Consider the following 25775-nt stretch of genomic DNA (forward strand, 5'->3'; position numbering starts at 1 on the left):
AGGGATGTCCCCTGCTCCAGACCTGATAGTGCTGACCGCTGACATCTGCCCATGCTGCCTGCTTCCTGATGCTCCTTCACACAGGGACTCTCGCCTTGAGCATAACAGCTCTTAGGAGCTAAGAAGCACACAAGGGACAGTGGCACTGTCCCAGGCCAGGCCAGGCCAGGCAGGCAGTGCCACAGAAAGGAGAAGGCTGGTACAGCTTCTGAGTCCAGGCTCATGAAAATTCATTTTATTGCTTTCTAGACCAGCAGGGACACACTGAGGTTGGGCAGAAGCAGACAAGCAAGGTGTTGGTCTGGCCTTTCCCCAGGGATGGACATGGGCCCTACTGGACAGCGGCATGGAGCACCTGGCAGAGAGGTCAGCGTGTGGCTCAGGTTGCTGGATACTATCCTCAGTTCTTGGCAAGAAGCGAGGAGGTGACCACTGACTGGGTGTAGCCAGGTGAGCACCTGCTTGGCCCGTGCTTTACTTCCGGGCCTGCTCGTAGTTTTCAGTGAACCAAGCACAAGTTTCCTTCACAGCTGCAGAGACAGAAAGTGAGAGCCAGTAACTATCCCGCCTCCCAGGAGGTAGGGAGGGTACCCCTCCCCCATACCCTCCACTATAGTGTCGGGCTTCTCAGGGTGTACAGGCTCTGATAAGGATCTGGTGACCAAGCTGGCAGAACAGCAAGCCCCATGGTCCCAATATGGGGACCTCAGCAGGGAACAGGGAGAAACAGCTGGTGCTGAAGCCAAGGGCTATTGGGCAAAGAGCCTATAAGCAGGTTGGGGTGGTTAAGGATTTTGGAAGGGACAGGAACTTACCCTGCTTGAAGGGTGTGAAACAGAAGTCAGGCAAGTAGGACCGCAACTTGCCATTGCTGGCTGTCTTCTTATACTGCCCATCTGACTTTGTTGAATCAAACTGGATACCTTGGTCAAGACCATAGCGGAAAGAGCACTACCCACCCGCCTCCTGCTGCCAGGGTAAGCACCACCACAAACAAAATGGTGCTATGCTAGCCATCCTACAAGGGAAGACCGAATTACCCCTCCATGTTGCCTCACCATCACTCCATCACCAGAGCCAAAGGATACAGTGACTTCCCCAGAGAAGTCCATGGCCTCCACCACAGCCTCAGCTGCCTCCTTGATAGACACTTCATCTTCCTCGCCCACTGTGGGGAACCATGGGCCAGTAGTCAGTCGGGCCTCCCTGTCCAGACCCCTAGGGGCATGTCTGCTCCCCCACTCCTCAGGGTGGATACAGGTCCTGCCCTGCTGTAGGAAAGGCAGCTGCAGGATGCCCACCTGAGAGGATGATGGGCTCCACCTCATTGTACTCCCGAAGGACCCAGATGAAGAGCCGGGCTAGGTCCTGGAGGTCAAAAGGTCAGGTCAAATCCACAGGTAAGCACCGAATGCACCTAGTGCGGAGGTTGGGCCGCTGCTTCTGCTCCCTTGGGAGCACAGCCGGGACTCCCCCAATGGAGGTCCCTCGTTCAGGGCACACTTTCTCCTCCTGAGTCAAAGTTGCACCCTTGGGGACTTGGCAGGCTCAAGGACTGTTTCCTGGGTCTCCACCTCCCACACAGCTTTACCGGGAAGGCCATGCTCGCCCCAAACATACCAGTGAGTAGATGAACTGTCTCCGCGGCTTCCCCGTACCCCACACAGTCAAGGCTGAACCACTGCCTACAGATGGGGCACGCGTCAGAGCTCTGCAGCTGGGCCCAGATCCCTGCCCACCTCACAGCTGAGCATAAAGCCCCCCTCAGGCAGGTAACCTGGGCCAGGCGCGTGCCGGACAGCTGCACTCACTCTTGGCCAGGTGCACCTTATGGATGAGGCCCGGCAGCACGTGGCCATCTTCGATGTTGAAGTTGTCGTAAGGCCCAAAGACATTGGTAGGGATGACAGAGGTGAAGGTACAGCCATGCTGCTGGAAGTAGGCCCTGTGGAGGCACAGTGTCTCCTGATACGTTTCCCGGAATGCACCCCTAGTGTCCCCGATTCCTTCTGAAACTGGCTTCTTAAAAATGATACAAGTGAGGCAGCAGGAAGGCCTCACTAACCCAAGGGTCCATCCTCCCCTCTCCAGAGAGGCCTGGGCAAGACCAAGAGGGAGCACCTGTTCTGCACGTCAATCATCCTCTTGGCATATGAGTACCCAAAATTGCTGCTGTGAGGCGGCCCGTTGTGGATCTGGAGGAGGAGGGGTGCACTGAGAAACCACACTTCCTGGTTCTGCCCACACGTTCAGGGGCCACCCCAGGAGGCCCCGCGCCTCACCATGGTCTCATCAATAGGATAGGTGGTCTTGTCAGGGAAGATGCAGGTGGACAGGCAGGAGACCACCTTGCGTGTGCCCACCTCGAAGGCTGAATGTAGGACGTTGTCATTGATGTGCACGTTCTTCCTCTGCAGTGGGTGGGACAGGTGGATCAGGCTGCCTACGGAGGACCCAACCTCTCTCCTGATCCTCCACAGACATGGGAGCAGACCCTAGCTCAGACATGAGCACTATCTGTGCCTACAGATTTGAAGTGCTTCTAGAATAAGGCCAAGCCTCCCAGCACTGACCTCACAGAAGCTGCCGTCCGCTAAGACCACAAGGAGGTCCTGCCCTGCCTGCCTGGGTGTGGAGGCCAGAGGGGCATCCTCAGGGGTACTGAGTGCAGGGAAGGTAGTAGAGATGAGGAAAACTTTAGGTGGGGTTCCCATTACAAGGGAGAAGCCATCCTTCCACTTCCAATTCCAAAGGTGTCATGCCTGGCTGTTATTTCTCAGTGCCTTGCCCTGTGCCTCTCCAGTTCTCTTCCCTAAACGAATATGAGGTCTAAGAACAGGGGAGAGGTAGAGACCAGGCAGGAGAGCTTTGGGTGAGAGTCCTGGGGCAAAATCTGGCGGGAACCTTTGCATACTGCAGTGTCTACTCAGGCCAGCTAGGTCAAAGCCTCTGACTGCCCAGAGGTAGGTGGGCCAACTCTTAGGAGCATGGTCAGCAGAAGCAGGGCTCTTACGTTTCGCCTCTCCTCCTAAGGCACATGCTATAGACACTCCAACACACGGGAGTGGTTAGTAGATTCAGAAAACTGAGGAGACCAAGCCTGGGAATACAAGAATCTGGTAGCTGCGGCGATGATGGAGCACATCTTTAATCCCAGTGCTCCAGAGGCAGGGGCAGGCGATGGATCTCTGTGAGTTTGAGGCCAGTCTTGTCTATAGAGAAAGTTCCAGGACAGCCAGGGCTACACAAAGAAACCCTGTCCCGAAAAACAGACAGACAGACAAACTGACTGACTTACTTTTAGGCTAGAAAGATGGCTCAGCAGTTAGGAGCAGTGACTGCTCTTCCTGAGAACCAAATCCCAGCACCCACATGGCAACTCACAACTGTCTGTACTTCCAGTTCTAAGGGATCAGACATCCTCACACAGACATACATACAAGCAAAACACCAGCGCACATTACATAGATAGATAGATAGATAGATAGATAGATAGATAGATAGACAGACAGACAGACAGATAATCTGTCAGCCAAGCAAGCTCAGTCCCAGACACATAGTATGATGTGCTAGCTTCTTTCAACTTCCCACCTGCAGGTCAGCACTTAGCCAAATGTCCCCAGGGCTGTGCAAAACCAGCCCTCAGGGGCTTCTTGGGGGTAAATCTGTGGAAGTTTCAAGAACCTAAGCTCCTGGCTCCCAATACCCGTTGCCCCTGAGCACTCCAACTTACCCAGAAATCCAAGTTGTATTTAATATTCCGGAAAAGGCCGCCTACCATTGCAGCAAGATGGATGACGTGGGTGGGCTGTACCTTCTGGAACAGAGCTTGGGTTTGCGCTGCATCCCTGAGGGAAGCCAGGATGTCAGGGGTGGGCCTAGGGAGGCCTGAGGAAATCAGGAGTTAAGAGCTTGGGCAGTGAGTATATAAACTGAATGGGTCCATGATTGGAACTGGAGGGGCAACCAAAGGGCCGAGTGGCTCAAAGTTCAGGGTTTTAGCAGCTGTCGGTTGTGGGAATCCCGGAACTATAGGAGGATGTTTACTTAGAACACAGCCATCAACCACAGCCAGATCAGTCACCTGGTAGGGAGGACCCAAACTCGGGGTAGATTACTGCTAGGCTCGAGAACAAACGCTGCAGTGTACTACTCAGTCTGGAAGGGGAACCAAGAGGAAGGATTGGGTCTGAATATGGCCCCAACTTACGTCAGATCTGCATCTTTGGAGGAGACAAACACCCATTCCTCTCCAGGCAAGCCGGCCCCATCTGCGACCACCTTCTGGATGGCTCTGCCCACCAGTCCAGAGCCCCCTGTTACTAGGATCCTCATGGATCCGTGGGGTTCACCCATTATGGTCTGCACCTGAAGAGCAAAATGACACGAACTAAGGAGGATATAGGAGGTGCCACTTTCCCTACCCCATTCTCCTTGGCCAATGCCAGGAGGTACAGAATCAAAACTCCCAAGGAGGAGCGACAATAGGCTGACAGACACACCCAGCTCTGTTCCCCCAGGAAGTCCTTTGCCCTGGGCATTATAGGTTCCTGCTGGCTGCCGTCCAAACAAAGCAACTTGGTCCCAACCCGAGAACCTACTAGGCAGAGGAAACGTACACCTCATCCCTATGACTACAAAATTAGGGCTGGCAGAACCCTGCACAGATCGTAGTAGCTGCTTCTCCCCAACGTTCACCCTACAGGTGCCCATGCTTGGAGTCCCGTATTCACAAGTACTGAGCTGATAGCCTACGACGTAGGAAAACCTAGTTCTTCTAGGGCAGGGTGCACCACTGGACGGCTTCGGGACGCTGGAAATTTGTTACGGTCCCTGTAAGGGGGGCTCTGAACCAGCAGCATGGCTTCACTCTTATCCAGATGAGCAAGGGCCCGGCCCCCAAACCCCTTAGTTCCCGACCCAGCCCAACCCCACTCAGACCCACGATGCGAGACGCACTCTTACGGCCCTGACCAGCCTGCGAGGTCCCTGGTTTGCTGCGCCGTATCCAACTGTAAGTCTCACCTGCGATGGGTTCCACTAGTCCAAGAGCTACTTCCGGTGCACAATTCTCCAGCTACTCCCAGCTCAATTGGAGGGGGCGAGGCCCTCCCGGGGAACTCTGGGAAATGTAGTCTTTGTCATGCGCCAGTGAGGCGCGGGCCCTTCTGGGAAACGTTTTCTGTACTACACCGCCGTCCCTGGACCCGGGTGGGGTGGCCCTGTTTGACTGCCGGAACTGCAATGCAGGGGACAAGCTGCCCACCTAGACACACTCTGGTGGTCAAAGGACACAGGTCCCGCAAGGGACTTGTGGACCGGCCAGGAAACTCCAGTTCTTATCCTGCAACGATGACCACTTCCAATTAGCCCTCCTGCATGTCTTTGAGTGGCCACGCATATGGTTGAGTCGGCATCCCTCACCAGTTGTGTGTTCCAGTCAAGAATTCACAGAAGACGCGATTTGTTTATGTAAATAGAGTATTTTAAAGCAGTGAATAAAATCTCTTCTACCTCAGCAACATCTTAAAGTGTATTTCATAATGAAAAATTAAAATACCAGCCAAAGGGGCACATATTGGGATGGTGAGCACTTGACTCCAAACCTGTTCACCTGAGTTTGATCTACTCTGACCCATTTATTGGAAAGCCAGAACTGACTTCCACAAGTTGTTCTCTGATCTTCATGCTTACACTGTCCCATATATGCACCCACACATACAAACAATAAATAAATGTAAAAAAAAAAACCTAAAAAAATATATCGGTTATGAGAAGGTAAGTAGGACTGCAGATGATTGAATTTAGCTAATTGTATGTATATCAACTGTGATGGTAGTATTAATTTAAAAAGAGACAGATTTAAAAACACAGAGTATGATGTTGCATGCCTTTAATCCCAGTACTCAGGAGTCAGAGTCAGGCAGATCTCTGAATTTGAGGCCAGCCTGTCTACAAAGTGAGTTCCAGGGTGGCCAGAGCTACACAGCCTCAAAACAAAATAAAACAAAACGAACAAAAATAAACAAAACACAGGCTGAGGAAATGGCTCAGAACATTTGCTAACAAGCCCTGAGTTCAATCCTGGCCCCACCCCTGGAAGCCAAATAAATGATTGGGGAGAGAACATTTGTGTTTTTCCTTAACACCAGAATTATTGGACAATAATAAATTTGGAAGACCCAGTGGTTTTCGTTGGAACCGTATTGTTATGGTTTGAATATGCTTGGTCCAGGGAATGGCGCTATTTGGAGGTGTGGTCTTGTTGGAATAGGTGTGTCGCTGTGGGTTTGGGCTTGTACATCCTAGTCCTAGATACCTGGAAGTCAGTCTTCCTTCCGCTAGCAGCCTTCAGATGAAGATGTAGAACTCTGCCTGCATCATGCCTATCTAGATGCTGCCCTATTCCCATCTTGATGATAATGGACTGGACCTCTGAACCTGTAAGCCAGCTCCAATTAAATGTTGTCCTTTATAAGACTTGCATTGGTCATGGAGCAATTTTTGGATCAGTAGCCATGGTTTTCAGGATGCCTCTCCTGCTCGATTCTAATCTTCATAAGTTCAGATGGTATCATTTCTTGTAGAGATGTAAACAAACCTGTGTCCCCAACGTAAGACTTCTGCAGGCTTCCATTCTGATGTTAACACATTCTTATAGTACATAGGCTCATTTAATTCCAGCTTTTTCTATAACTTGGTAACTCTTAGCTGTTCTTGTCTGAAACCACTCATGGTTTTTGCTATGGGGACCTGGGCCAGGCCCCAAAGTCTAGAAATTGTCTTGGCCATCTCTCTTGAACCTACACTCATTGGTCCAACGGCAACCCTTACTACATCTCCTGCACACCCTAGGAAGCCTAGGCCTTTTATCTGGTTTATATTTAGAAAAACCATTGCCACTAGAAATGGCCTGTTTGTCTCTCTGGCATAACGTACCATATTTCTTGCAGTTAGTTCACCAGGCATTTTGATATCAGAGATACAGTTTGACTCATGGTACACATTAGAACCAATATCTGTGATATTCCTTATCCACTTGTCCATGGGCACTGCCCACACCTTTAAGGGTTTAATAACTTTTTTCCATTCAATATCTGAATGTTCATACACCAAGGTTTCTATCAACACCTGTCTTGCCTCAGGATCTGATATAATTTTGTTCACAGCTGAGACTGAACTTTACAAAAAAAAAAATCAATGAAGGCTTCTCCAGAGCCTTGTATAATCCTTGTAAAGTAGGCAGACCTTTTCCAGGGCTCCCCAACTTTCCTGCAGGCTCTTAAAGCCACTAAATGACATTGTTCTATAATGGCATCATCAAATTAAATCTGTTCTTGTAAATCAAAGTACTGCCCTTCACTCAGCAACTGATTTCGACTATATTCATTCCCCTCCTCTATCCACTGTTCAATTACATGGCTTCTCCCCTCTGCCATGTCAACCTCTGCAATTGTGGACCAGAGTCTAGTACAGCTGTTACCAGCCCCTTCCAGTGTTGGGGGATAATTCTATTTTGAGTAGCTTAGTTATTTAGAATTTACTCCACAAAAGACCAAATCATTCCATATGAAACCATAGGCTCTATAAAGTGCCTCAGATCTACCATTCCTACAGGATGACATCATATCTTGTCATAACCTTGTTCTATCCCATTAGCAGGCATAGATGCCGTATGACTACTGGAAAACTGATGGTGACCTCATAACCCTCATAATCCTCTACCTCCAATGGCACAATTGATTTGAGATCAATCCTTACTTTCAAAACAGGGTGTTTCGTCAGACTGTCCTCCTGCCTTTTCAGACATCTCTGACCTGACTACCCTGTGGCATAGTTTCTCTCCTCTTTCCTTCTGCAGAAAACTTCCACTTTCTTGATCTGTCTTTTTTTCTCCATTTTCTGCCACTACTTGCCTCCCCATTGCTTCCATTTCCACCTGCAATTTTTTCCAACTGCTCAGCCATTCTCCCAACATTTTGGAGACAGAATAGAGGAAGAAAAAAAAAAAAACAGAAAAACCCCTCTGGTAGCAAAGTAGGGAATATCTCAGCAGAAGCAACCTATTGTGTTTTATAAAAAGATAGAGAGGGGTTGGGGATTTAGCTCAGTGGTAGAGCGCTTGCCTAGGAAGCGCAAGGCCCTGGGTTCGGTCCCCAGCTCCGAAAAAAAGAACCAAAAAAAAAAAAAAAGATAGAGAGAAGAAATATGTTTGCTGGATGGGTAGTCAGGTGTGGAGCAAGGGGGTTCCTCTGAGGGACCAGCCACATGATGGTATAGTATGGAATAGAGTTTATTCAGGGTATGGGAGGGGAGCTGAGAGGGTAGTAGAGAGAGAGAGAGAGAGAGAGAGAGAGAGAGAGAGAGAGAGAGTGTTGAGGAGTAGAGGCTGGCCATGAGCATGTGGGGGGAGGGATGGGGAAAGTCAGGGAGCGGGAAGAGAGGACAGAGTGGGAGCAAGAAGGCTAGAGAGAGCAGAGAGGGCAAGAGTCAGACACACCTGACTGTTGCCAGGTAACTGTGGGGCAGAAACTAGACAAAATGCTAACACAACCATGTCTTTTTTTTTTTTTCCGGAGCTGGGGGCCAAACCCAGGGCCTTGCGCTTGCTAGGCAAGCGCTCTACCACTGAGTTAAATCCCCAACCCCAACACAACCATGTCTTAAAAAACAATATCCATATTGAAGTGGAAGTCTCTGGATATGTCAGGTGATACAGACTCACGTGGTGTTTTGCTGAGGGAATACCTGTTGGGTGGGAGGACATGTGACATTTGGAGAGAGTATAAATAGGACTCAGCAGACAGCGACAGTGTGCTTACATAGCTAGCTTTGTAAGTCTTCGCTGGTCCCTTGTCTTCAGCTTTGCTGTTCTTCGTGGAGAGAAGCATGGCTAAGAACTTTTGCTGAGTCTTCAGCTGGTCCTGGTCACTCCTGCTGTCTCCTGACAATTGGCTGAGGCCTGGAGGTTTCTGCCAGATCGTGCTGCTGATTTGTGTTTGATATTCTGACACCAGTGAACTGGACTGCTGGTGTCCTGACAAACTGAGATTGGAATCGTCTCAAGGAGCTATGTCTAAACAGGTCCACATTCCCTGTTCTATTTACCATCCTCTCTCCCCTACCTTCGGACTGTGGGCTAGAAGGAGGAATTGAAGCACTCGTGAACCCTTGTTAAAAGTAGATTTTAAAAAAAACCTAAGCATACATCCACTTCTTGGCCCCCTGCTGTTTCCTCTACAGCACTTGAAATCAAATTCCCCATTCTACCTAGCTCCAAGTTGGGCTTCAAATATTGCAGGATGTTTACAACCATTCAGCAGCAGGACAATGCTGGATACATAGTTTAGATTGCCTTTGGAAGGTGAGGAAGGACAAACATGTATAGAATAGAAAACCCAATCATAGGACAGACTGTACCAAAACCCTGCCAACACTGAGCTCTCTGCAGGAACGGTATTAACAACTGAAAATACAGAGGCACACCTTAATACAACCTAAGGAAGGTCACCCCGACAGAATGGCACTCAAGTCTTTAAGGACCTTGTTGCTGTGGGGAAGATTCCTTCACAGTGGGAAGCCCTTTCCTAAACTCTCTAGGAAATTAGAACAGTTCTACCTGTGGTTCTGCTGAGCCTGCTGGAAGGCTCAGGATCACTCAGCTCCAGAGTTCGTTCATCTATGGGCCTGGCTGGCAATGTATGCTGGGAGTCTCCAGGCTGGTTATCTCTAGAGTGGAGATCTAGTCTCAGAGTTTGTCTAGGAATATCCTTGGGCACAAGCTTAGTACTGTTACAATATTGTTTAATAATGATAAAGCTTGGGGCTGGAGAGATGGCTCAGCAGTTAAGAGCACTGACTGCTCTTCCAGAGGTCCTGAGTTCAAATCCCAATGACCACAACAACAAGGTGGCTCACAGCCATCTGTAATGAGATTGGATGTCCTCTTCTGCTGTGTGCCTGAAGATAGCGACAGTGTACTTATATAATAAATAAATCTTTAAAGTATCTTACTTACTTAGAGGAAAAGTAAGCATTGAAAATGATGATTAGTAGCGCCAGTCCTGCCGCTGTGAAGTCAAACACTCCTCTGAGGGAGGAAAGAGGATGACTGTAGGAAAGACAGAAAAGAAGACTCAGAGACAAAAGTTAGAAATTGGGAGGGCTGCAGGTCTATACCATGCCAGCCCTGACTGTGTTTCTCATAGCCTTTGTATACTTTATAGTATTGTGGGAAATAAAGTCACATGCTAGCAGAGACAATGGCTGGTGTACGTAGGTTATCTGTTCCCATCTGGAGGCCTTCCTTGTTTCTTCCACCAAGATTAACAGAACATCCAGCCCCTTGCCTTGAGCTGTAGTTCCTTGCCTTGGGTGCACCTCCTCTTATGGTTCCATGTCTGCCAGCAGACCCTCACCTGCCTTGACTCTGCCTAACAACCAGGCTTCCACAGAAGCAGGAAAAATGGTTCCCGTCAATCTTCTCCCACTGCCTTTTTGAGCCAAGATGTCATTATGTAGCTTTGGCTGGTCTAGAACTAGCTATGTAGAGCAGGCTTGCCTTGAATTCACAGAGATCCACACAAGGTATGTGCCCAGCCTTATCAATGTTTACTTTTCCTCTGAATAAGTAAGACACTGAGAGCAGGATGCAGGGGTCCTAAATTAACTCCTTAATTGACAAGTACTAGCTTATCATGCCTAGCTTATTGTGCCTAGCTTCCTAGAGAGAACTGTCAGCTGAGCAAGCTAAGCAGCCCCTCTTTGGCAATCTAACTACCCTTGTGATAACTATGATGCTTTTTTTTCTCCACAAGACAGGGTTTCTCTGTGTAGCCCTGGTTGTCCTGGAACTTGCTCTGTAGACAAGGCTGGCTTCAAACTCAGAGATCCACCTGACTCTGCCTCCTCAGTGCTAGAATTAAAGGCATGTACTGTGGTCATCAACAACTACTGTTGGGCTGCATGTCTGCCTTACCACTGGGACGTCAGAGCTCCAACACTGTCACCAGCATGCTGCTCAAGGAAAGCAGAACATGGTCCCAGATAGAGGGTCTCCATCTCCATTGTATCCAGATGCCTCTGGGGACTATGAGGAATTCAGAACAGTGGTCCACTGATCTAACCTTCCCCCACTTGCAAAGCAGAAATGGGATGCCTGACCCCAGGATGGGGCAGAATGCAGTCAAGTTCTGAGTGAGCGCCAAGAGGTTTTACAGGCTGGAAAAGAGAATGATTCTCTCGGATATTTATTGTCTCTTTACTACAAATGCCTGCACCCCACCCCACAGTGATTCTTAGTGTAAGAAATCTTCCTTGCTTGTCCAAACTGCTTTATTTATAGCCTATGTAAATGCATATGTCTTACTCAGGGTAAACCATGGATTAAATACATTTTGCAGGAAGGGATGCCCAGGAAGGGAAGCTAATTGGCTAAATATTTGGGGCCTATCTAGATACCTCATTAGCATGGAGAACTCTAGCTATTTTTATGCTATGTGACCCACTGTCGTGGTCCTTTCGGTGAGGTGTCATGGTTATGTGTTCCAGGATAGGCAGAGCTAGCCAGAAGCTGGTTCCAATGCCTGCCATTCTCAATTATGAGCTCTCCTGGGTTTTTTGAACCTGCTTCAACCTTTCCAGTTCTTCTGTCTAGTGGCATAGTCTACTTGCCCCACAACCCACTACTGGTAAGGTTTGTTTAAACATTAAAAGTTCTCAGATTAAAAAAAGAAGAAGAAAGCTCTCAGATAATTGAGAAAGCTACAATATGACCACAGCTTCTCGGTGAAGCATAAGTCCAGCTGTAGAAGGCACTGGATTCCTTACCACAAGTTTCAAATACCTTGCATCTACCCTTTTGCCATTAGGAGCCTGGGTTGGGACTAGGGAGGTAGCTCAGCTGGTAAAGTGCTTGCTTTCGAGGAACAAAGAGTGGAGTTTAAGCCCATGTCCTTCTGTAAACATCTGCAGTTTTCAGGACTAATATGTCCTCCCTCTGAGAGGAGGGAGCCTCAACCAAGAAAATGCCTCCATAAGATCAGGCTGTATGTGTAGAGGAATTTTAATCCTGCAACAATAGATGCTTTGGCAAGGGATCACATCCAAGGGATCACATCAAATCTAGGTCTGTGTGGTCCAGATGGAATGACACACTTTTAATCTCTCTGGCTGGGATACAAGCACACCCTTAGCACGCAGCTTTAATCTCAAACAATGATAAAATAATGAATCAAAGATGTGATGGAATGAGTCAGATATAGGATACACCCAACTTTCATGAGATCAGACAGGAAAGAGAAGCTACTTAAGAGGTGCAGAGTCAGGAGGGGAGGGCGGTTCAGTGAGTGCAGTTGAGTTCAGGCAATGCAGTGAGGTTCAGTTGAGTTCAGTTCAGTGTTTGGGCATTCGTCTGGTGCTGCCATGTATTCAAATGCCAACTGCCGGCTCCCGAGATCTGGTTGCCTGGATGAGCAAATCCTCATGTATACCAAGTGATGCTACGTAATGTAAACCTTGCTCCCAAATTTAAAGCTATTGATTAAATAAAAATGGCTACAGGCAATTACTGTGGAGAATAGAAGTAGGTGGAGTTTCAGTGACCAGGCTGGGGGGGGGGAGGGTGCGGGTAGGAACCACAGGAAGAAGGAGAGGAGAGAAGAAGGAAAAAGGAGGGTAGGAGAAGGAAGACAGAGAGGACAGAAGATCTCCACTAGACATGAGGGACCAGGAGCATGTGACCGAAGTGAAATGGACCTTGAGGACATGTTGATGGGACAGACATAATCCAGGAAGACTCACACTGCAAGTACCTGGGAGCACAGCTGGGGAATTAGCAGTCTAGCTCTGGGGAAAAGAAATAGACTAGGGCTAATTCCCCCAGTAGTTGTGCCAAAACTAAATCAATCAATCAATCAATCAATCAATCAATCATAGTCTGAGTCTCATTCATTTGGAAGCTAATGGGGTAAAAATCATTCACTGACTTTAGAGTTCAGTTCAGGGCAGTTTAGTTCAGTTCTGTTCGGTGTAGCTCAGTTTGAGTGAAGCTGAATGCTGTATACAGTTCGTGTAATTCAGAGGCAATTTTTTTCAAGCAGAGCAATTCAGTGAGAAGCCAAGAGAAGCCATTTTCAATCAGTCAGCTTGGAGAATTTTTGAGCCAGAATAGCTGAATTGAACCAGTCAGCCACAGTTCAAAAAGAACTAGAAAGGGTGAGCTTATTCAGCACTAAGCCTCTGAGACAGACGACAATTACGTCGTCTTTTACAAATAAAAGTCACTTACATGCATGTAAGCTTGTAGGGCATTTTCTTTTTCTTTTTCTTTAAGATGTGTTTATTTTATGAGTACACTGTCTTCAGACACACCAGAAGAGGGCATCAGATCCCATTACAGATGGTTGTGAGCCTCCATGTGGTTGTTGGGAATTGAACTCAGGACCTCTGGAAGAGCAGTCAGTGCTCTTAACTGCTGAGCCATCTCTCCAGCCCGAAATATTTATCTGTTTATTTATTTTACACATATACATATATGCATGCTCTATCCACATGTACATCTGCACACCAGAAGAGGGCATCAGATCCCAGTATAGATGGCTGTAAACCAGCATGTGCTTGCTAAGAATTGAACTCAGGACTTTCGGAAGGACAGACAGTGCTCTTAATTGCTGAGCCATCTCTCCAGCCCTGTAGGGCATTTTCTTGGTGATTGATAGGGAAGGACCTAGCCCATTTTAAGTGGTGGCATCCAGTGCTGATGGTCCTGGATTCCATAAGAAAGAAACGTGATTGAACCATGTTGAGCAAGCCAGTAAGCAGTACCCCTCCATGGCCTCTGAATTAACTCATGCTTCCAGGCTCTGGCCCTGTTTCCCTTCCTGTCCTGACTTCCTTCAGTCATGAACAGTGTCAAGAAAGTGTAAGCCAGATAGGCCCTTTACCCCCCAACTTGCGTTTTTGATATGGGGTTTCATTGAAGCAGTAGGAGCTTCAAGACAAATTGGTCCTAGAATTGTGGGGTGTTGCTGTGACAAATAATGTTGTTTGGGGGAGGGTTGTGAAAAGTGTTTAATGCTTAGTGAGCTGTTCTGTGAGAGCTTGGAACATAAGACTGTTGAAGGCAGTGACAAAGATGGAAATCTGCCTTGGTAAGTGTCACAGGGAAGCTTAAAGATTCTATTGGGGCCATTTCTTTGTTTGAATTAAGATTCAGATTAGCAGAGGCTGAAGAATACCAGAACTACTAAAGTGAGACCTTTGCTTTGCTGTGACACTCGATGCTGGTCAGCTGCAGCTGAGAAATTAGTGGTGATTAAGAAGAAACTAGAATCATTGAGGTAAAATCTTCGAAGTATTTCTTAAGAGCTACCCAGAAACTGTGTTCCAGAAGCAGCCAAGGTTATACCTCATGCTAGCAGCTGAACTTGGTAGCATAGATGTCACCCACGTGGTACTGGCTTTGAAGGCACGAAGGGTTCATAGCAAGCACCTGAGACTTGGCACTGGAGAGACTAGGAGAGGACATTGGTGAATGTGCAGTTTCAGTGGCAGGTTTTTTTTTTTTTAAAAACTGGATATAAAATATAGAGATAAACCCACAGTTTTTTGTGAAGACCTAGTTAACTCTTGAGGTTGTACCTTCCATGAAGCTGAAATTACTCAGGGTTAAGAGCAAGCAGTTGGTGCTCTTCCAAAGGGTCCTGGTTTGATTTCCAGCACCCACATGGCAGCTAAGGACTGTGTGTACAACTCCATTTCCAGGCTCTCTCCTGGCCCCCAGGAACACCAAGCACACACATGGTGCACTACGCGCATGCAAAACACTAAAACACAATAAGGCTCTGCCTCGATCAGTGAGTTTGGCATTCTAGGCTCTCACCTGACTTTGCAAGGTTGTAAAATAAACTGCCTTGACTTCACTACTCTGAGTCTCCAGGGGTTATTACAAAGATGCTGTGTCTTAGGCACAGTGGCTCAAAGTTGTCCTTCCACCATAGGCATACACAGGTATACAATAATGATAAAGCCCAAAACCAAAAGCTCCGCCGAACCATTCACGTGCGCAAACAGAGCGCTCAGCCCCCGCGTCTGCGCACTGGGTCCTCCAGCTGACCGCAGGAATCTGGCCCGGAAGTCTGTGACATGGAGACGGCCCCGGCCCCCATTCTTATCCTAGAGTGCCTACGGATGTCCTCCGGGCGGAGCCTCGGGCAGCTTCCGGCTGGGGCGTGCGGCGGCGGTGCGGGCTTTGTGGCTGCCCGGGGTTGCGCGCCTGGATGCGGCTCGGCTTGGTTCCGCGCTGTCCTCTCGGCGCCGGGCTCCGGGTGAGTGAGGCAGCGCGGCTCGCGCAGGTGGGCGGGCTCCTGGTCGGCCGGGCTCAGCGAGTTGATTGGTGTCCCGGGCCGGCTGCACTTCGCTTTTGCGGGTGTCCGCAACTCCTCGCTTGGTTCGGGCCGGAGCCTTGCATCTTCTCGCGGAACTGATGCTTGGACCGGTCTTCCGCGGACATAGAGGCCCTCAAGCGCTGCACACTCAGCTTTGCAGCCTGCGGGTCAGGCCTGCGAGCGGCTGCTTGAAGGCTAGCTGCTCAGGTGATGGTGTGCAGGTGCGCACAACGCTGCTGTTCGGCGTGTACCTTGCCCTCCTGCCTTCCCTTAGACCTTTCGGTCTCTGTCGGAGGAGATGTAGTGCAGGCACCCCCAGTGTTTCAGGGGTTGAAGATATGTGTTGGGCACAATCAGCTCCATATGGCCTGAAGGAGGATTCTTAGGTGGGGTCAGGTGTCAGCCAAGCTATTTCATGAAGTGCCTGAATCAAAGTCTATGACATCTGTGTGATAATGCCAGGAACATTTAATCCTCTTTGCACCCTGCCCCACCGGTCCAGGAGTTCCCAGGACTTGAGTGGTATGCTAGAGGTTTCCCAGGGTATTAGCCGAAGAACAGTTCTAAACTCAGGTAGTGTCTAGGTGGAGCTGACTTTCACAGTCACCCTGTGCACTTACAGACATCGTTCCTCTGAGACCCGTCCCAATGAAAGAACAAATGTCTTCTACTCACGAAGAAATCAGACATCCTCCCTCCGCCACACACACATACACACCAAGTTTTAAGACAGAGAGCAGACCTTTGTTCTGCTGTCACGGATGTGGTATTGTATCTGTGTTAATACTTGGCGTAATGGTGGCATTCTTTTTCGTGGGAGGTACAGAGAAACCTTCACAAGCTGACACATGCAGTTCTGGACACTCCTGGTGCCTTGGGGGGGTGGATTTCTGGTTCTGGAATACTTTGGAGGATGATCTATAGAAAGGGCAGACCTGGGAAAGGCCCCCTACAAAACTCATGGTCTGATCTGGAAGTGGAAGGGATGTCAGAGAAGCAGCGGGCTAGAACAGAGTGGCGTCCTTGAAGTACATCACAGAGCCTTTCTGACTGCTCCGTTGGTTTATGGAAAATGGCTGCTGAGAGGTCCTGGGTTTGTTATTAGAAGATGGTGTCAGCAGGAGACCTTGTGTAGGTGCTAGGGGTAGAGGTTAGAAAAGGGGTCTTAAGAGGGCAGCCAGCCACTGGCACTATTCTTTTTGACCACAAATAAGCAGGCTTTGAACACGCAGCGCTCAGCTACCTCTCCAACTGGAGCATCCACAGGTTGCTATGGAGATGGATGGACTAACACCTGCCTGGTTATCCCCAAGGCCGTAGCTACCCAGACTTTGCCGCTCCTATTTTACTTTATGTGTACGGGTACATAATGCTGGTTTCTCTTCTGCTGGAATTGTTGTCTCTAAGGTTTACTACCTCCATCTGCTAACTTGTCCTGGAAGCTTCTAGCCTCCATACAATCTAGTATAGGCCTAGAATGTTTTCAGCCTCTGAGACTTGGCTACTGAATAAGCTCACCCTTTCTAGTTCTTTCTGGATTGTCCTGGTTGGATTAACTCAGCTGCTCTGTATCAAAGGTGTTTCCCAGCTGACTGATCCAGTCTGGCTTCTGCATTGCTCTGTTTGGCCTCCAGCTAACTCTGGTATTCTGTTCTAATCTTCTGCCTCTTCAACCTGTCTGTAAAACGGCCTCTCTTCTGTCTCTATACCGCCCCTTAAGTAGCCTCCCTTTCCTCTCTTCTAATGAGAGTTGGGCGTATCCTATTCTGTCAAATCTTTCTCTGATTTGTCACCATGTCTGCCACTTAATTAGATACCATTTTCAAACATGGGTGCTTCCTTTTACAAACTATCTTTACCTTCATTGTTTGGGATTAAAGATGTGTGCTAAGGGCGTGTCTGTAGTCCAGCCAGAGGGATTCAAGCTGTGTGCCAAGGGCTGAGCTAACAGTGTCTTGGTGTTCACAGTGTGGCCAGACATCTTTCAGCATGGGCGTTTTGCATGCTTATTAGTCTGTCCGTCTGTGTGTCCTGGCACCCTTAGAAGGCAGAAGAGGGCATTGTATTCCCTAGAACTTGAATTGCAGACTTGTAAACTGTTGTGTGGGTTCTGGGTATTGAACCCAGGCGCTCTGGAAGAGCAGTCAGTGCTCAGCCATCTGTGTAGCTCCTGGATTTCCGACTTTGAGATAAATATCTCTTCAAGCAGATGTATTTTATTTAAGAAACTTCCCTTAAAATGAGAGATTGTAAAAGTCCCAGGGAGGCACACATGGGTCTAAGCTATTCTTGTACAGAGCTGCAGGCTTGTGTCTGGGTAGCATAGTCATTTTATGTCTGATAGAAGGGGCTGAGGTGTAGCTCGCTGGTAGAGCACTTGCTCAGTGCGCATAATATCCTGAGTCCCTTCTTCAGCGCTCTATAAAATAATAAAAGTCCGAAGGTATCAGTGTTTTCTAAAGTAAATCACATGTCCATTTTACCATTTTTTTCCTAAACATAAAGTTTCAATGTACAGATTTCTTAAAGATCTATTTATTTATTCTATATAAGTACACTATAGCTGTCTTCAGACACTCCACAAGAGGGCATCAGATCCCATTACAGATGCTTGTGAGCCACCATGTGGTTGCTGGGATTTGAACTCAGGACCTCTGGGAGAGCAGTCGGTGCTCTTAACCACTGAGCCATCTCTCTAGCCCTACAGATTTCTTCATAATACTGATTCTGCCCATCTATAAGTGAAATACTCTATACAACCTCTCAAGCCAGGACATGGACTTGGGGGTAACAGACCCAAACTTGAACCTTGGGTCTGCTCCTGACTGGACCAATGATCTTGGTTGATCTCCTTTCGCTACTAGGCTATTCCCCTCTGTAAACAGTGTAGCATCTATTCTGGGATGCACATGAGATGATGCAGGTCCTCTCCAAGCACTGTGGCTGGCCGGGTTGCCTTAGACTTCCTTATGCTGAATATCAGTTAGACTTTAGTGCCCCGGGGCTGACAGCACTGCCTAGCTGTAGCTTTAGCAGTCTTGAAGCTTAAAGCTTGCAAGGAGCGAGTAGAGCACTGGCCTCTGGGAACAGCCAGCTCTTAGAAGGGGTGATGGGAATGGTTGAGCTCAATTGTTTTCTTAGTTAGGGTTTCATGCTGTGAGGAGACCTCCATGACCAAGGCAACTTTTTTAAGGGACAATATTTAACTGGGGCTGGCTTACAGGTTCAAAGGTACAGTCCATTATCCTCAAGGTGGGAGCATAGTAGTAGCATCTAGGCAGGCATGGCGCTGGAGGAACTGAGAGTTCTACTTCTTGTTCTGAAGGGAAACAGAAGAATACTTTCTTCCAGGCAGCTAGGAGGAAGGGTCTCTTAAATCCCACCCCCACAGTGACACACTTCCTCCAACAAGACCACTCCTACTCCAACAAGGCCACACCTTCTAATAGTGCCACTCTCTGGCCAAGAATATTCACCACAATTGTCTAGTAAGCGACTCAAGTGTTCCGGATAATTCATCTACATACTCCGGGAAGAGTGCTAGTAGGAGGGGACTGGAGAGCCTTGAAGGCTTTACAATAGAAAGTCGCCATTTCATTTATGCTTTGAAAGGGTCAGCCTGTTGGCTTTGTCGAAAAGCAGATGAGGAAGGGAGTATGAAGACAGGTTAGAAGATTGTCACCCTTGTGCCTTGAGATATAGCAGTAGAGGGGAGCCTTGAGGTTCTGAGACAGGAGCAGGGTGCAGGACAACGGCCTGTAGCACATTGGATGTGAGACGTGAATAGTAAGGAAGTGAGGGGTTAGTGGACGATTACAGCCCGAACAAATGCAGGTGGTAGAGATTTCACCATGGAAGGGGCAGATTGAGCAGAAGTCAGAGTGTAGACACTGGAGGTTTAGAAACCAGAGAAAGCCCAAGAGAAGGCATCAGGTTGAAAGGTAGTCAAATGTGGAGGCTGGGGAAGAGCCCAGTTTCAGGAAGAAAACATTCTCAGGGCTATATGCCATTGCTCTGCTAAGGTGGGTTAGTAGGGATGGAGGCAGAGCTCCATTGTCTTCACTGAACACTGGTAGGAGATAGCTGGAGAGAGCTAGGAGAGGCTGTTTCAGGAGCACTGAGACAGTCAGTAGATGACAGGCGCTGCTGGAAGTGGGGTTGAATAAGTGACCAACTTTGGTAACACTGTAGACTATTTTGAGTCTGACCCCAATGAGATCCTTTCTATAAGAAAGGAGAGGAGGAGCCGGCTCAGTAGTTAAGAGCACTGGCTGCTCTTCCAGAGGTCCTGAGTTCAATTCCCAGCAACCACATGGTGGCTCACAACCATCTGTAATGAGATCTGGCATAGCTGCAGGTAGAATGCTGTATACATAATAAATAAATCTTAAAAAAAAAAGAAAAGAAAAGAAAAAAGAAAGGAGATCTAAAGATAAACTCAGTGACCATCGAGTGTCATTGTGAAGGAGAGGAGGGACAGTAGCTGGAGAGGGACTAGAATTCAGGAAGTTAGATTGGTATTTGTGGTCTTTGAGGTAGGATATTGATATGTTCCCCCAGAGCAGTTCATCCTCCGGCCTCAGCCTTCAGAGTAGTTGAGGCTAGATAGTGTATGATTTAGTTTTTTTTTTAAGTGAGATGCTAATGCTCTACCTACAGGATGTGGAGATCCTCTGTTCCCTACCGTGTCACTTCCAGCTCTCCTTCCCCAGTTATGTGGGAGAGCTAGCATTTCTGCATGCGACTTGGAATGGCAGGCTAGAGGAGCAGAGAAGCTTTTATCTGAAGAGGGAGGAATGATGGCTGCACGAGATGGGGTGGGAGGACTAGAGCAAGGGGAGGCAAGGACCTTCTTTCAGGTCGAGTACAGTTTGACTCAGGAAACGGGAAGACTGATGGGGACACAGGTCAGTGGTGGAAGTGGCCTTTCCTGTCTCCCTGCCTTTCTTCTCATTAAAGTAAGGGTTAAGGGGCAGGAAAAAAGCATTAGATATTTTAAACACTTATACACATAAGTGTTTTAACTGTGTGCATGCGTGCGTGCGTGCCACATGTACCACATGTGTTCCTGGTGCCCATGGAGGTCAGAATATGGCATCAGACCTCCTGGAACTGAAGTCACAGACAGTTGTGAGTTCCCGTTGGTTTGTGTACTGGGATCTGAACCTGGGTCCTCTGCAAGAACAGCAAGCACCCTTAACCTCTGGGCTGTCTCTACAGCTCTCGAGATGAATTAAAAAGAAGAAAAGGAGAGTTGAGTGGGTGTAGAACATGGCTGACACAGCCTTAGGGTATCAGTGTAGAGAGCAAGAGTTTAGACAGCTCCAAATCGGGTAGGATCTGGCCAGGGCTGGTCTCACACAGGTGATGGGAAGAAGAGGGCAGGTGAGTTGCAGGAAAGGATTCTATAACCCTTCCTCGCTGCAGGTACAGAAATCAGAGAATGCTTGAGTTTCTTAAAATGTTGTAGTTGGCAGAGTGATGGCGCACACCTTTAATCTCAGCACCGGGGAGGCAGAAGCAGGTAGATCTCCGTGAATTGAGACCATCGTGAGTTCTAAGCCAGCCCCTGCCCCAGAGTGAGACCCTGCCTTAAAGAGAAAATGTGTGGTGTTTGCATGCCATCTACTCACAGCTTTCTGTCCTTCAAATCATCTGTTGATTATCACACCTAACACAGTGTGACAGGTAGGTAAGTATGTTGTCTTCAAGGAATAATGACCCTCCCAAGGAATAATGAGGGACATGCCCATGTTTGGTATAGATAAAGGGTTTTTTTGTGTGTGCTTGTGTGTTTGCTTTGTTAATTCTTTATCCAAGATGGGCTAACTTTTGGGTACAGAACACAACCATTTATGGTGCTAAGTATATATTGGGTGGGAGATAGAAGTGTGGACATGTCTCACTGGGTTCGTGGCTTCAGGCTCAGTCACTATAGGTTGGAAATGCTGCTGGCACTGAGGCCCTGCGTGCTACAATAGCCTAAAGTGGGACAAGATATAGATAACAAGAGGCAGAATGTGACGAGGGTGGTGGACAGTAGGATTGATAGGTTTTATTTGAGTGATCTTAGAATTACATGTCTTGATTTTTAAGTACAGTCCTGACTATGTCCCTACCCCTCTGTCACCCTCACAGGACACAAGTTAGTATTGTGTAGCACAGCCTGTTTGTCCTAAGGTTGGACATATCACAGGTAGGGAGGGCCGCAGGAAGCCTGCCCGTGTGGGTGCCCACTGGGGAGAGATCAAAGCTGGTGATGGTGAAGGGTCGGAAATGTGGGCAGAGGAAATGCTTTCTCTCTCAGCTGGATGGCAGTTTTACTTTGTACTTTTGGCTGGTTCAGCAGCTTCTTCTCTCACTCCAGACTCTCCCGTAGGAGCTGGTGTCCAGAAGGGGATCCTGAAGCCTGAATTTCCAGGGATGAAAACTCACATACGATGATGTCAGACAAACTCACAGTGCTGGAGCCCTCTGTCTCGGAGTCCAGGGAATTTCATGAAGACAGATTGGCGCAGCTGTTGGAAAACCCGGAAACACAGAGCCTGGAGAGCCCCTCCTGTCAGGACGGGGGCTTCACTCAGATGACAGTGGCCCACTGGAAAATTCAAACAGGAGACACAGCCCCAGTGTGTAGTAAGTCAGGAAGAAATCCCATTCTCGACTCCAACCTTCTTATCCTTCAGAGAGAGCTGATAGAAGGGGAGACCCGTTCCTGTGGCGTTGGCGGCAAAAATTTCCCATTTAATTCAGATGTAGATCCACATCAGGTTTCTCACTCAGGGGAGAAGTCGTATAAATGTGATCACTGTGGGAAAGGCTTCAGTCAAACCTCCCTCCTCACTGAACACCAAAGAGTCCACACCAGGGACAGACTCTGTGTGTGCAACGTGTGTGGGAAAGACTTCATTCACTATGCAAACCTAATGGAGCATCAGCTTGTACACACAGGAGAAAAGCCGTTCAAGTGTGCACAGTGTGGAAAAGCATTTTGTCACAGTTCGGACCTGCTTCGGCACCAGAGGGTTCATACCAGAGAGAGGCCTTTTGAATGCAAAGAGTGTGGGAAAGGCTTCAGTCAGAGCTCCTTACTCATTCGCCATCAAAGAATTCACACAGGAGAAAGACCCTATGAGTGTAATGAGTGTGGAAAATCCTTCATTCGGAGCTCAAGCCTTATCCGCCATTACCAGATCCACACGGAAGTTAAACAGTACGAGTGCAGAGACTGCGGCAAGGCCTTCCGACACCGCTCAGACCTCATCGAGCACCAGAGAATTCACACTGGAGAGAGACCCTTTGAGTGTCACGAGTGTGGGAAGGCCTTTATTCGAAGCTCAAAGCTCATTCAGCATCAGAGAATTCATACTGGAGAAAGGCCTTATGTATGCAATGAGTGCGGAAAGCGTTTCAGTCAGACATCTAACTTCACTCAGCACCAGAGGATTCACACTGGGGAAAAACTCTACGAGTGTAATGAATGTGGGAAGGCATTCTTCCTGAGCTCATACCTTATACGACACCAGAAAATCCACACTGGCGAGCGGGTGTATGAGTGTAAAGAGTGTGGGAAGGCTTTTCTGCAGAAGGCCCACCTCACTGAGCATCAGAAGATCCACACTGGAGACCGACCCTTTGAGTGCAAAGACTGTGGGAAAGCCTTCATCCAGAGTTCGAAGCTACTGCTGCATCAGATCGTTCACACTGGAGAGAAGCCCTATGTGTGCAGCTACTGCGGGAAAGGCTTCATTCAGAGATCCAACTTCCTTCAGCACCAGAAGATGCACACCGAAGAGAAGCTCTACAAGTACAGTGAGCATGGGAAAGATCTCGCCCCACCCCCAGATCTTGTTCCCCAAGAGGATCTTTCGCTGAGCGAGACCTCCGTTCATTTAGGAGAGACAGCTACAGATCAGGAGCGTTGCGGAGAGAATTTCTAACACGGTCACTCTGAGTCAGGCGGTGCTTGTAAACAGGCATACTTAGTACACATGTGGCCTGGAAGATGTGGGTTGTCACAGTTTTTCAAGTCCTAGATGGGCTGGTTTTGGTCTGTTATCTGAAGGACCGGACAGCTGACTTTGAGCTGTACACTGAGGGAGAGCCTCTGGAGAATATTCTAGATTTTACTTGAAGTTAGAACACACCCTCAAGTTAAATCCTTTCAGAGAAGAGCTATTGGGGCTGGGGATTTAGCTCAGTGGTAGAGCGCTTACCTAGGAAGAGCAAGGCCCTGGGTTCGGTCCCCAGCTCCGAAAAAAAAAAAAAAAAAAAAAAAGAAGAGCTATCTATATCTTTACTTGAGATGTGGCTCCCGATCTGAAAGGTTAGAGAAAGGGCCCTTCCTCATGCAAAACTACAAGTTGATTCCCTGTTGTCTGGGATTCAGCTTCAAGCCAGGGGTTTAGTCTCTGGCCCTCGCTTCCTCCACGGACTCCTGGTAATGCAGTTGATGTGTATTGCCTCCCACATCCGCCAGGCTGCTCGAACTCCTGTCCTGGTGTGTCTCCCAGTCGCTCCTGATTATGTGGGGCCTCTCTTAGGCATTGTGGCCAAAAGTGCTTCCCTAGTACTGAGGTGGGGTTTGTGTCTTGTGCTTCTGTGGCTCAGCGTTGACTGCTGCTGTACTTGCTGTTAAATACTACAGTTGTGAATTTTCTCTTTCCCATTATGCTGTTTCCTGAGGATAGTAATGACATGTCATTGATTCCTGTGTCCCTAGTGTCTCCCACATGACAATAAACAAAGCAGGAAACGCAAGTCTGTGTAATAGGCATATCCTTTATCTGGGTTTTTTGGGAGGAGGGAGAGGGGAGGGGGAGGCAGGGTCTTACTGTGTGGCCCAGGCTAACCTCAAACTCACAGCCTTCCCTTAGCCTCCTGAGTGCTGGGATTACAGACGCATGCTCCAAAGCCTTTGCTACCATTCTGTGTTGCAGTTTTTTAAATTTCTTTCATCAGTGTTAACTGTTTATCAGAAAGTACTGCCCCCACCCCCAGTCCTGTTGATAGCTGTTCTTGTTAAGAGTTGCTGACAGTGTCCTGTCTGTAGTTATTGCCCCTGGGTGTGCTGCAGTCTCAGCTGTCCACTGTACTCTTAGGAGAGCACCCTCACACCTACCTCATACCTTTTCTGCTTTAACAGCTCCAGACCCAACTGCCTCTTTCTAACATCACGTGTTTGAAAATGTATTTTCCAAAACTGTGAGGAATAGTTTTACCTATTTAAAGAAGAGAGGGGGGCTGGGGATTTAGCTCAGTGGTAGAGCACTTACCTAGGAAGTGCAAGGCCCTGGGTTTGGTCCCCAGCTCCGAAAAAAAGAACCAAAAAATAAATAAATAAATAAATAAATAAATAAATAAATAAATAAATAAATAAAGAAGAGAGGAAGAGGGTGCCATCCATTGTAAGTGGAGAGTGCTGAGGAGGCCAGACAGATCACAAAACAGTGAGTGAAGGCGATAGTCTTTGAAAGAGCTCTAGATGAGGCTGTATAACTTGAGGCACTGTGGATCTAGGAAGGCTCATCAACTAGAGATGGTTTACTGAACACAGTGCCCCAAGACTGAATGATCAGGGACACGATTCAGGTTCAGGAACTGAACTGCAACCTTGAGTTAAAATCCCACAGGGGTTTTAAGCCTAAAATCCACGAACATCTGTGCCAGGTTCTTCCACTAATCAGAATTTAGGGACGGATTTCCTTAGGAACATGTCTTTGTTGTACATTTTTCCTGTTTTCATTGGTTCAGGTATTCAATTGTGGCAGGGGACTTGGCCTTGTCTAATATTCATGTCTTGTTTATCAGGTTGGGACTTGTCTAACATTTCAGGTCTTAATTCACCAATCAGATGTCAGTTACCCACACACATGTCTCTTTCTGCCAAGGAGGATGTCAGTTCCCAGACAGGTCTTGGGAACTTAATCTTTACTCGTCCACCATTAAAAATGGAAGTTTGATTTCAATTAGTTTCTTTTTTTTTTAAGATTTATTTATTTATTTTATGTATGTGAGTACACTGTAGCTGTCTTCAGACACACCAGAAGAGGGCATCAGATCTTATTACAGATGGTTGTGAGCCACCATGTGGTTGCTGGGATTTGAACTCAGGACCACTGGAAGAGCAGTCAGTGCTCTTAACCACTGAGCCATCTCACCAACCCATAAGAAACTAATTGAAGGGCTGGAGATCTGATGCCCTCTTCTGTGTCTGAAGACAGCTACAGTGTACTTATATAATAAATAAATCTTTTTAAAAGAATAGTTTCTTATATTGGTGCATGTGTCTCTCTTATGTTTGGGTCCGTCCCAGGGGCAGCTTATAAAAGCAAACCCCACAGAAGCTTATGCACAAGTGCAGGAAGTGTTGCTAGCTGGTTGGTTCAG

At 47.9% G+C, this 25775-nt stretch overlaps 2 protein-coding genes across 11 annotated transcripts; one reads left to right on the top strand and one right to left on the bottom strand.

Moving 5' to 3' along the window:
* Positions 1-213: 213 nt before the first annotated feature.
* On the bottom strand, positions 214-5067 carry Gfus (GDP-L-fucose synthase). Of its 9 annotated transcripts, none has more exons than XR_015623910.1 (11): positions 5026-5067; positions 4211-4368; positions 3734-3848; positions 2283-2411; positions 2122-2195; positions 1778-1945; positions 1621-1685; positions 1302-1368; positions 1089-1168; positions 816-915; positions 214-530 (listed from the first exon to the last, which is right to left on the bottom strand). XR_015623910.1 is itself a non-coding variant. In XM_087556542.1 (11 exons), the coding sequence occupies exons 2-11, from the start codon at positions 4354-4356 to the stop codon at positions 475-477; spliced, it is 966 nt and encodes a 321-aa protein (XP_087412668.1). In that variant the 5' UTR covers positions 4357-4368; positions 4975-5067; the 3' UTR covers positions 214-474.
* Positions 5068-15214: 10147 nt separating this feature from the next.
* On the top strand, positions 15215-24146 carry Zfp623 (zinc finger protein 623). 2 transcript variants are annotated; one of them, NM_001398990.2, is given in 2 exon segments: positions 15215-15326; positions 21754-24146. In NM_001398990.2, a coding segment is annotated over 1 exon segment (1500 nt). In that variant the 5' UTR covers positions 15215-15326; positions 21754-21826; the 3' UTR covers positions 23327-24146.
* The last annotated feature ends 1629 nt before the right edge of the window (positions 24147-25775 follow it).

The sequence above is a fragment of the Rattus norvegicus genome, chromosome 7 (genome assembly GCF_021556685.1).
Source record: "Rattus norvegicus strain SHRSP/BbbUtx chromosome 7, alternate assembly SHRSP_T2T, whole genome shotgun sequence".
Classification (NCBI taxonomy): domain Eukaryota; kingdom Metazoa; phylum Chordata; class Mammalia; order Rodentia; family Muridae; genus Rattus; species Rattus norvegicus.

Coding starts and splice junctions, on each gene's coding strand:
- Gfus (XM_087556542.1), bottom strand. CDS start 4,356: ATGGGTGAACCCCACGGATCCATGAGGATCCTAGTAACAGGGGGCTCT. Junction 2,412..3,733: donor AATACAACTTGGATTTCTGG/GTAAGTTGGAGT, acceptor CACCCACTGCAG/AGGAAGAACGTGCACATCAA. Junction 1,686..1,811: donor TAAGGTGCACCTGGCCAAGA/GTGAGTGCAGCT, acceptor CCCCATCTGTAG/GCAGTGGTTCAGCCTTGACT.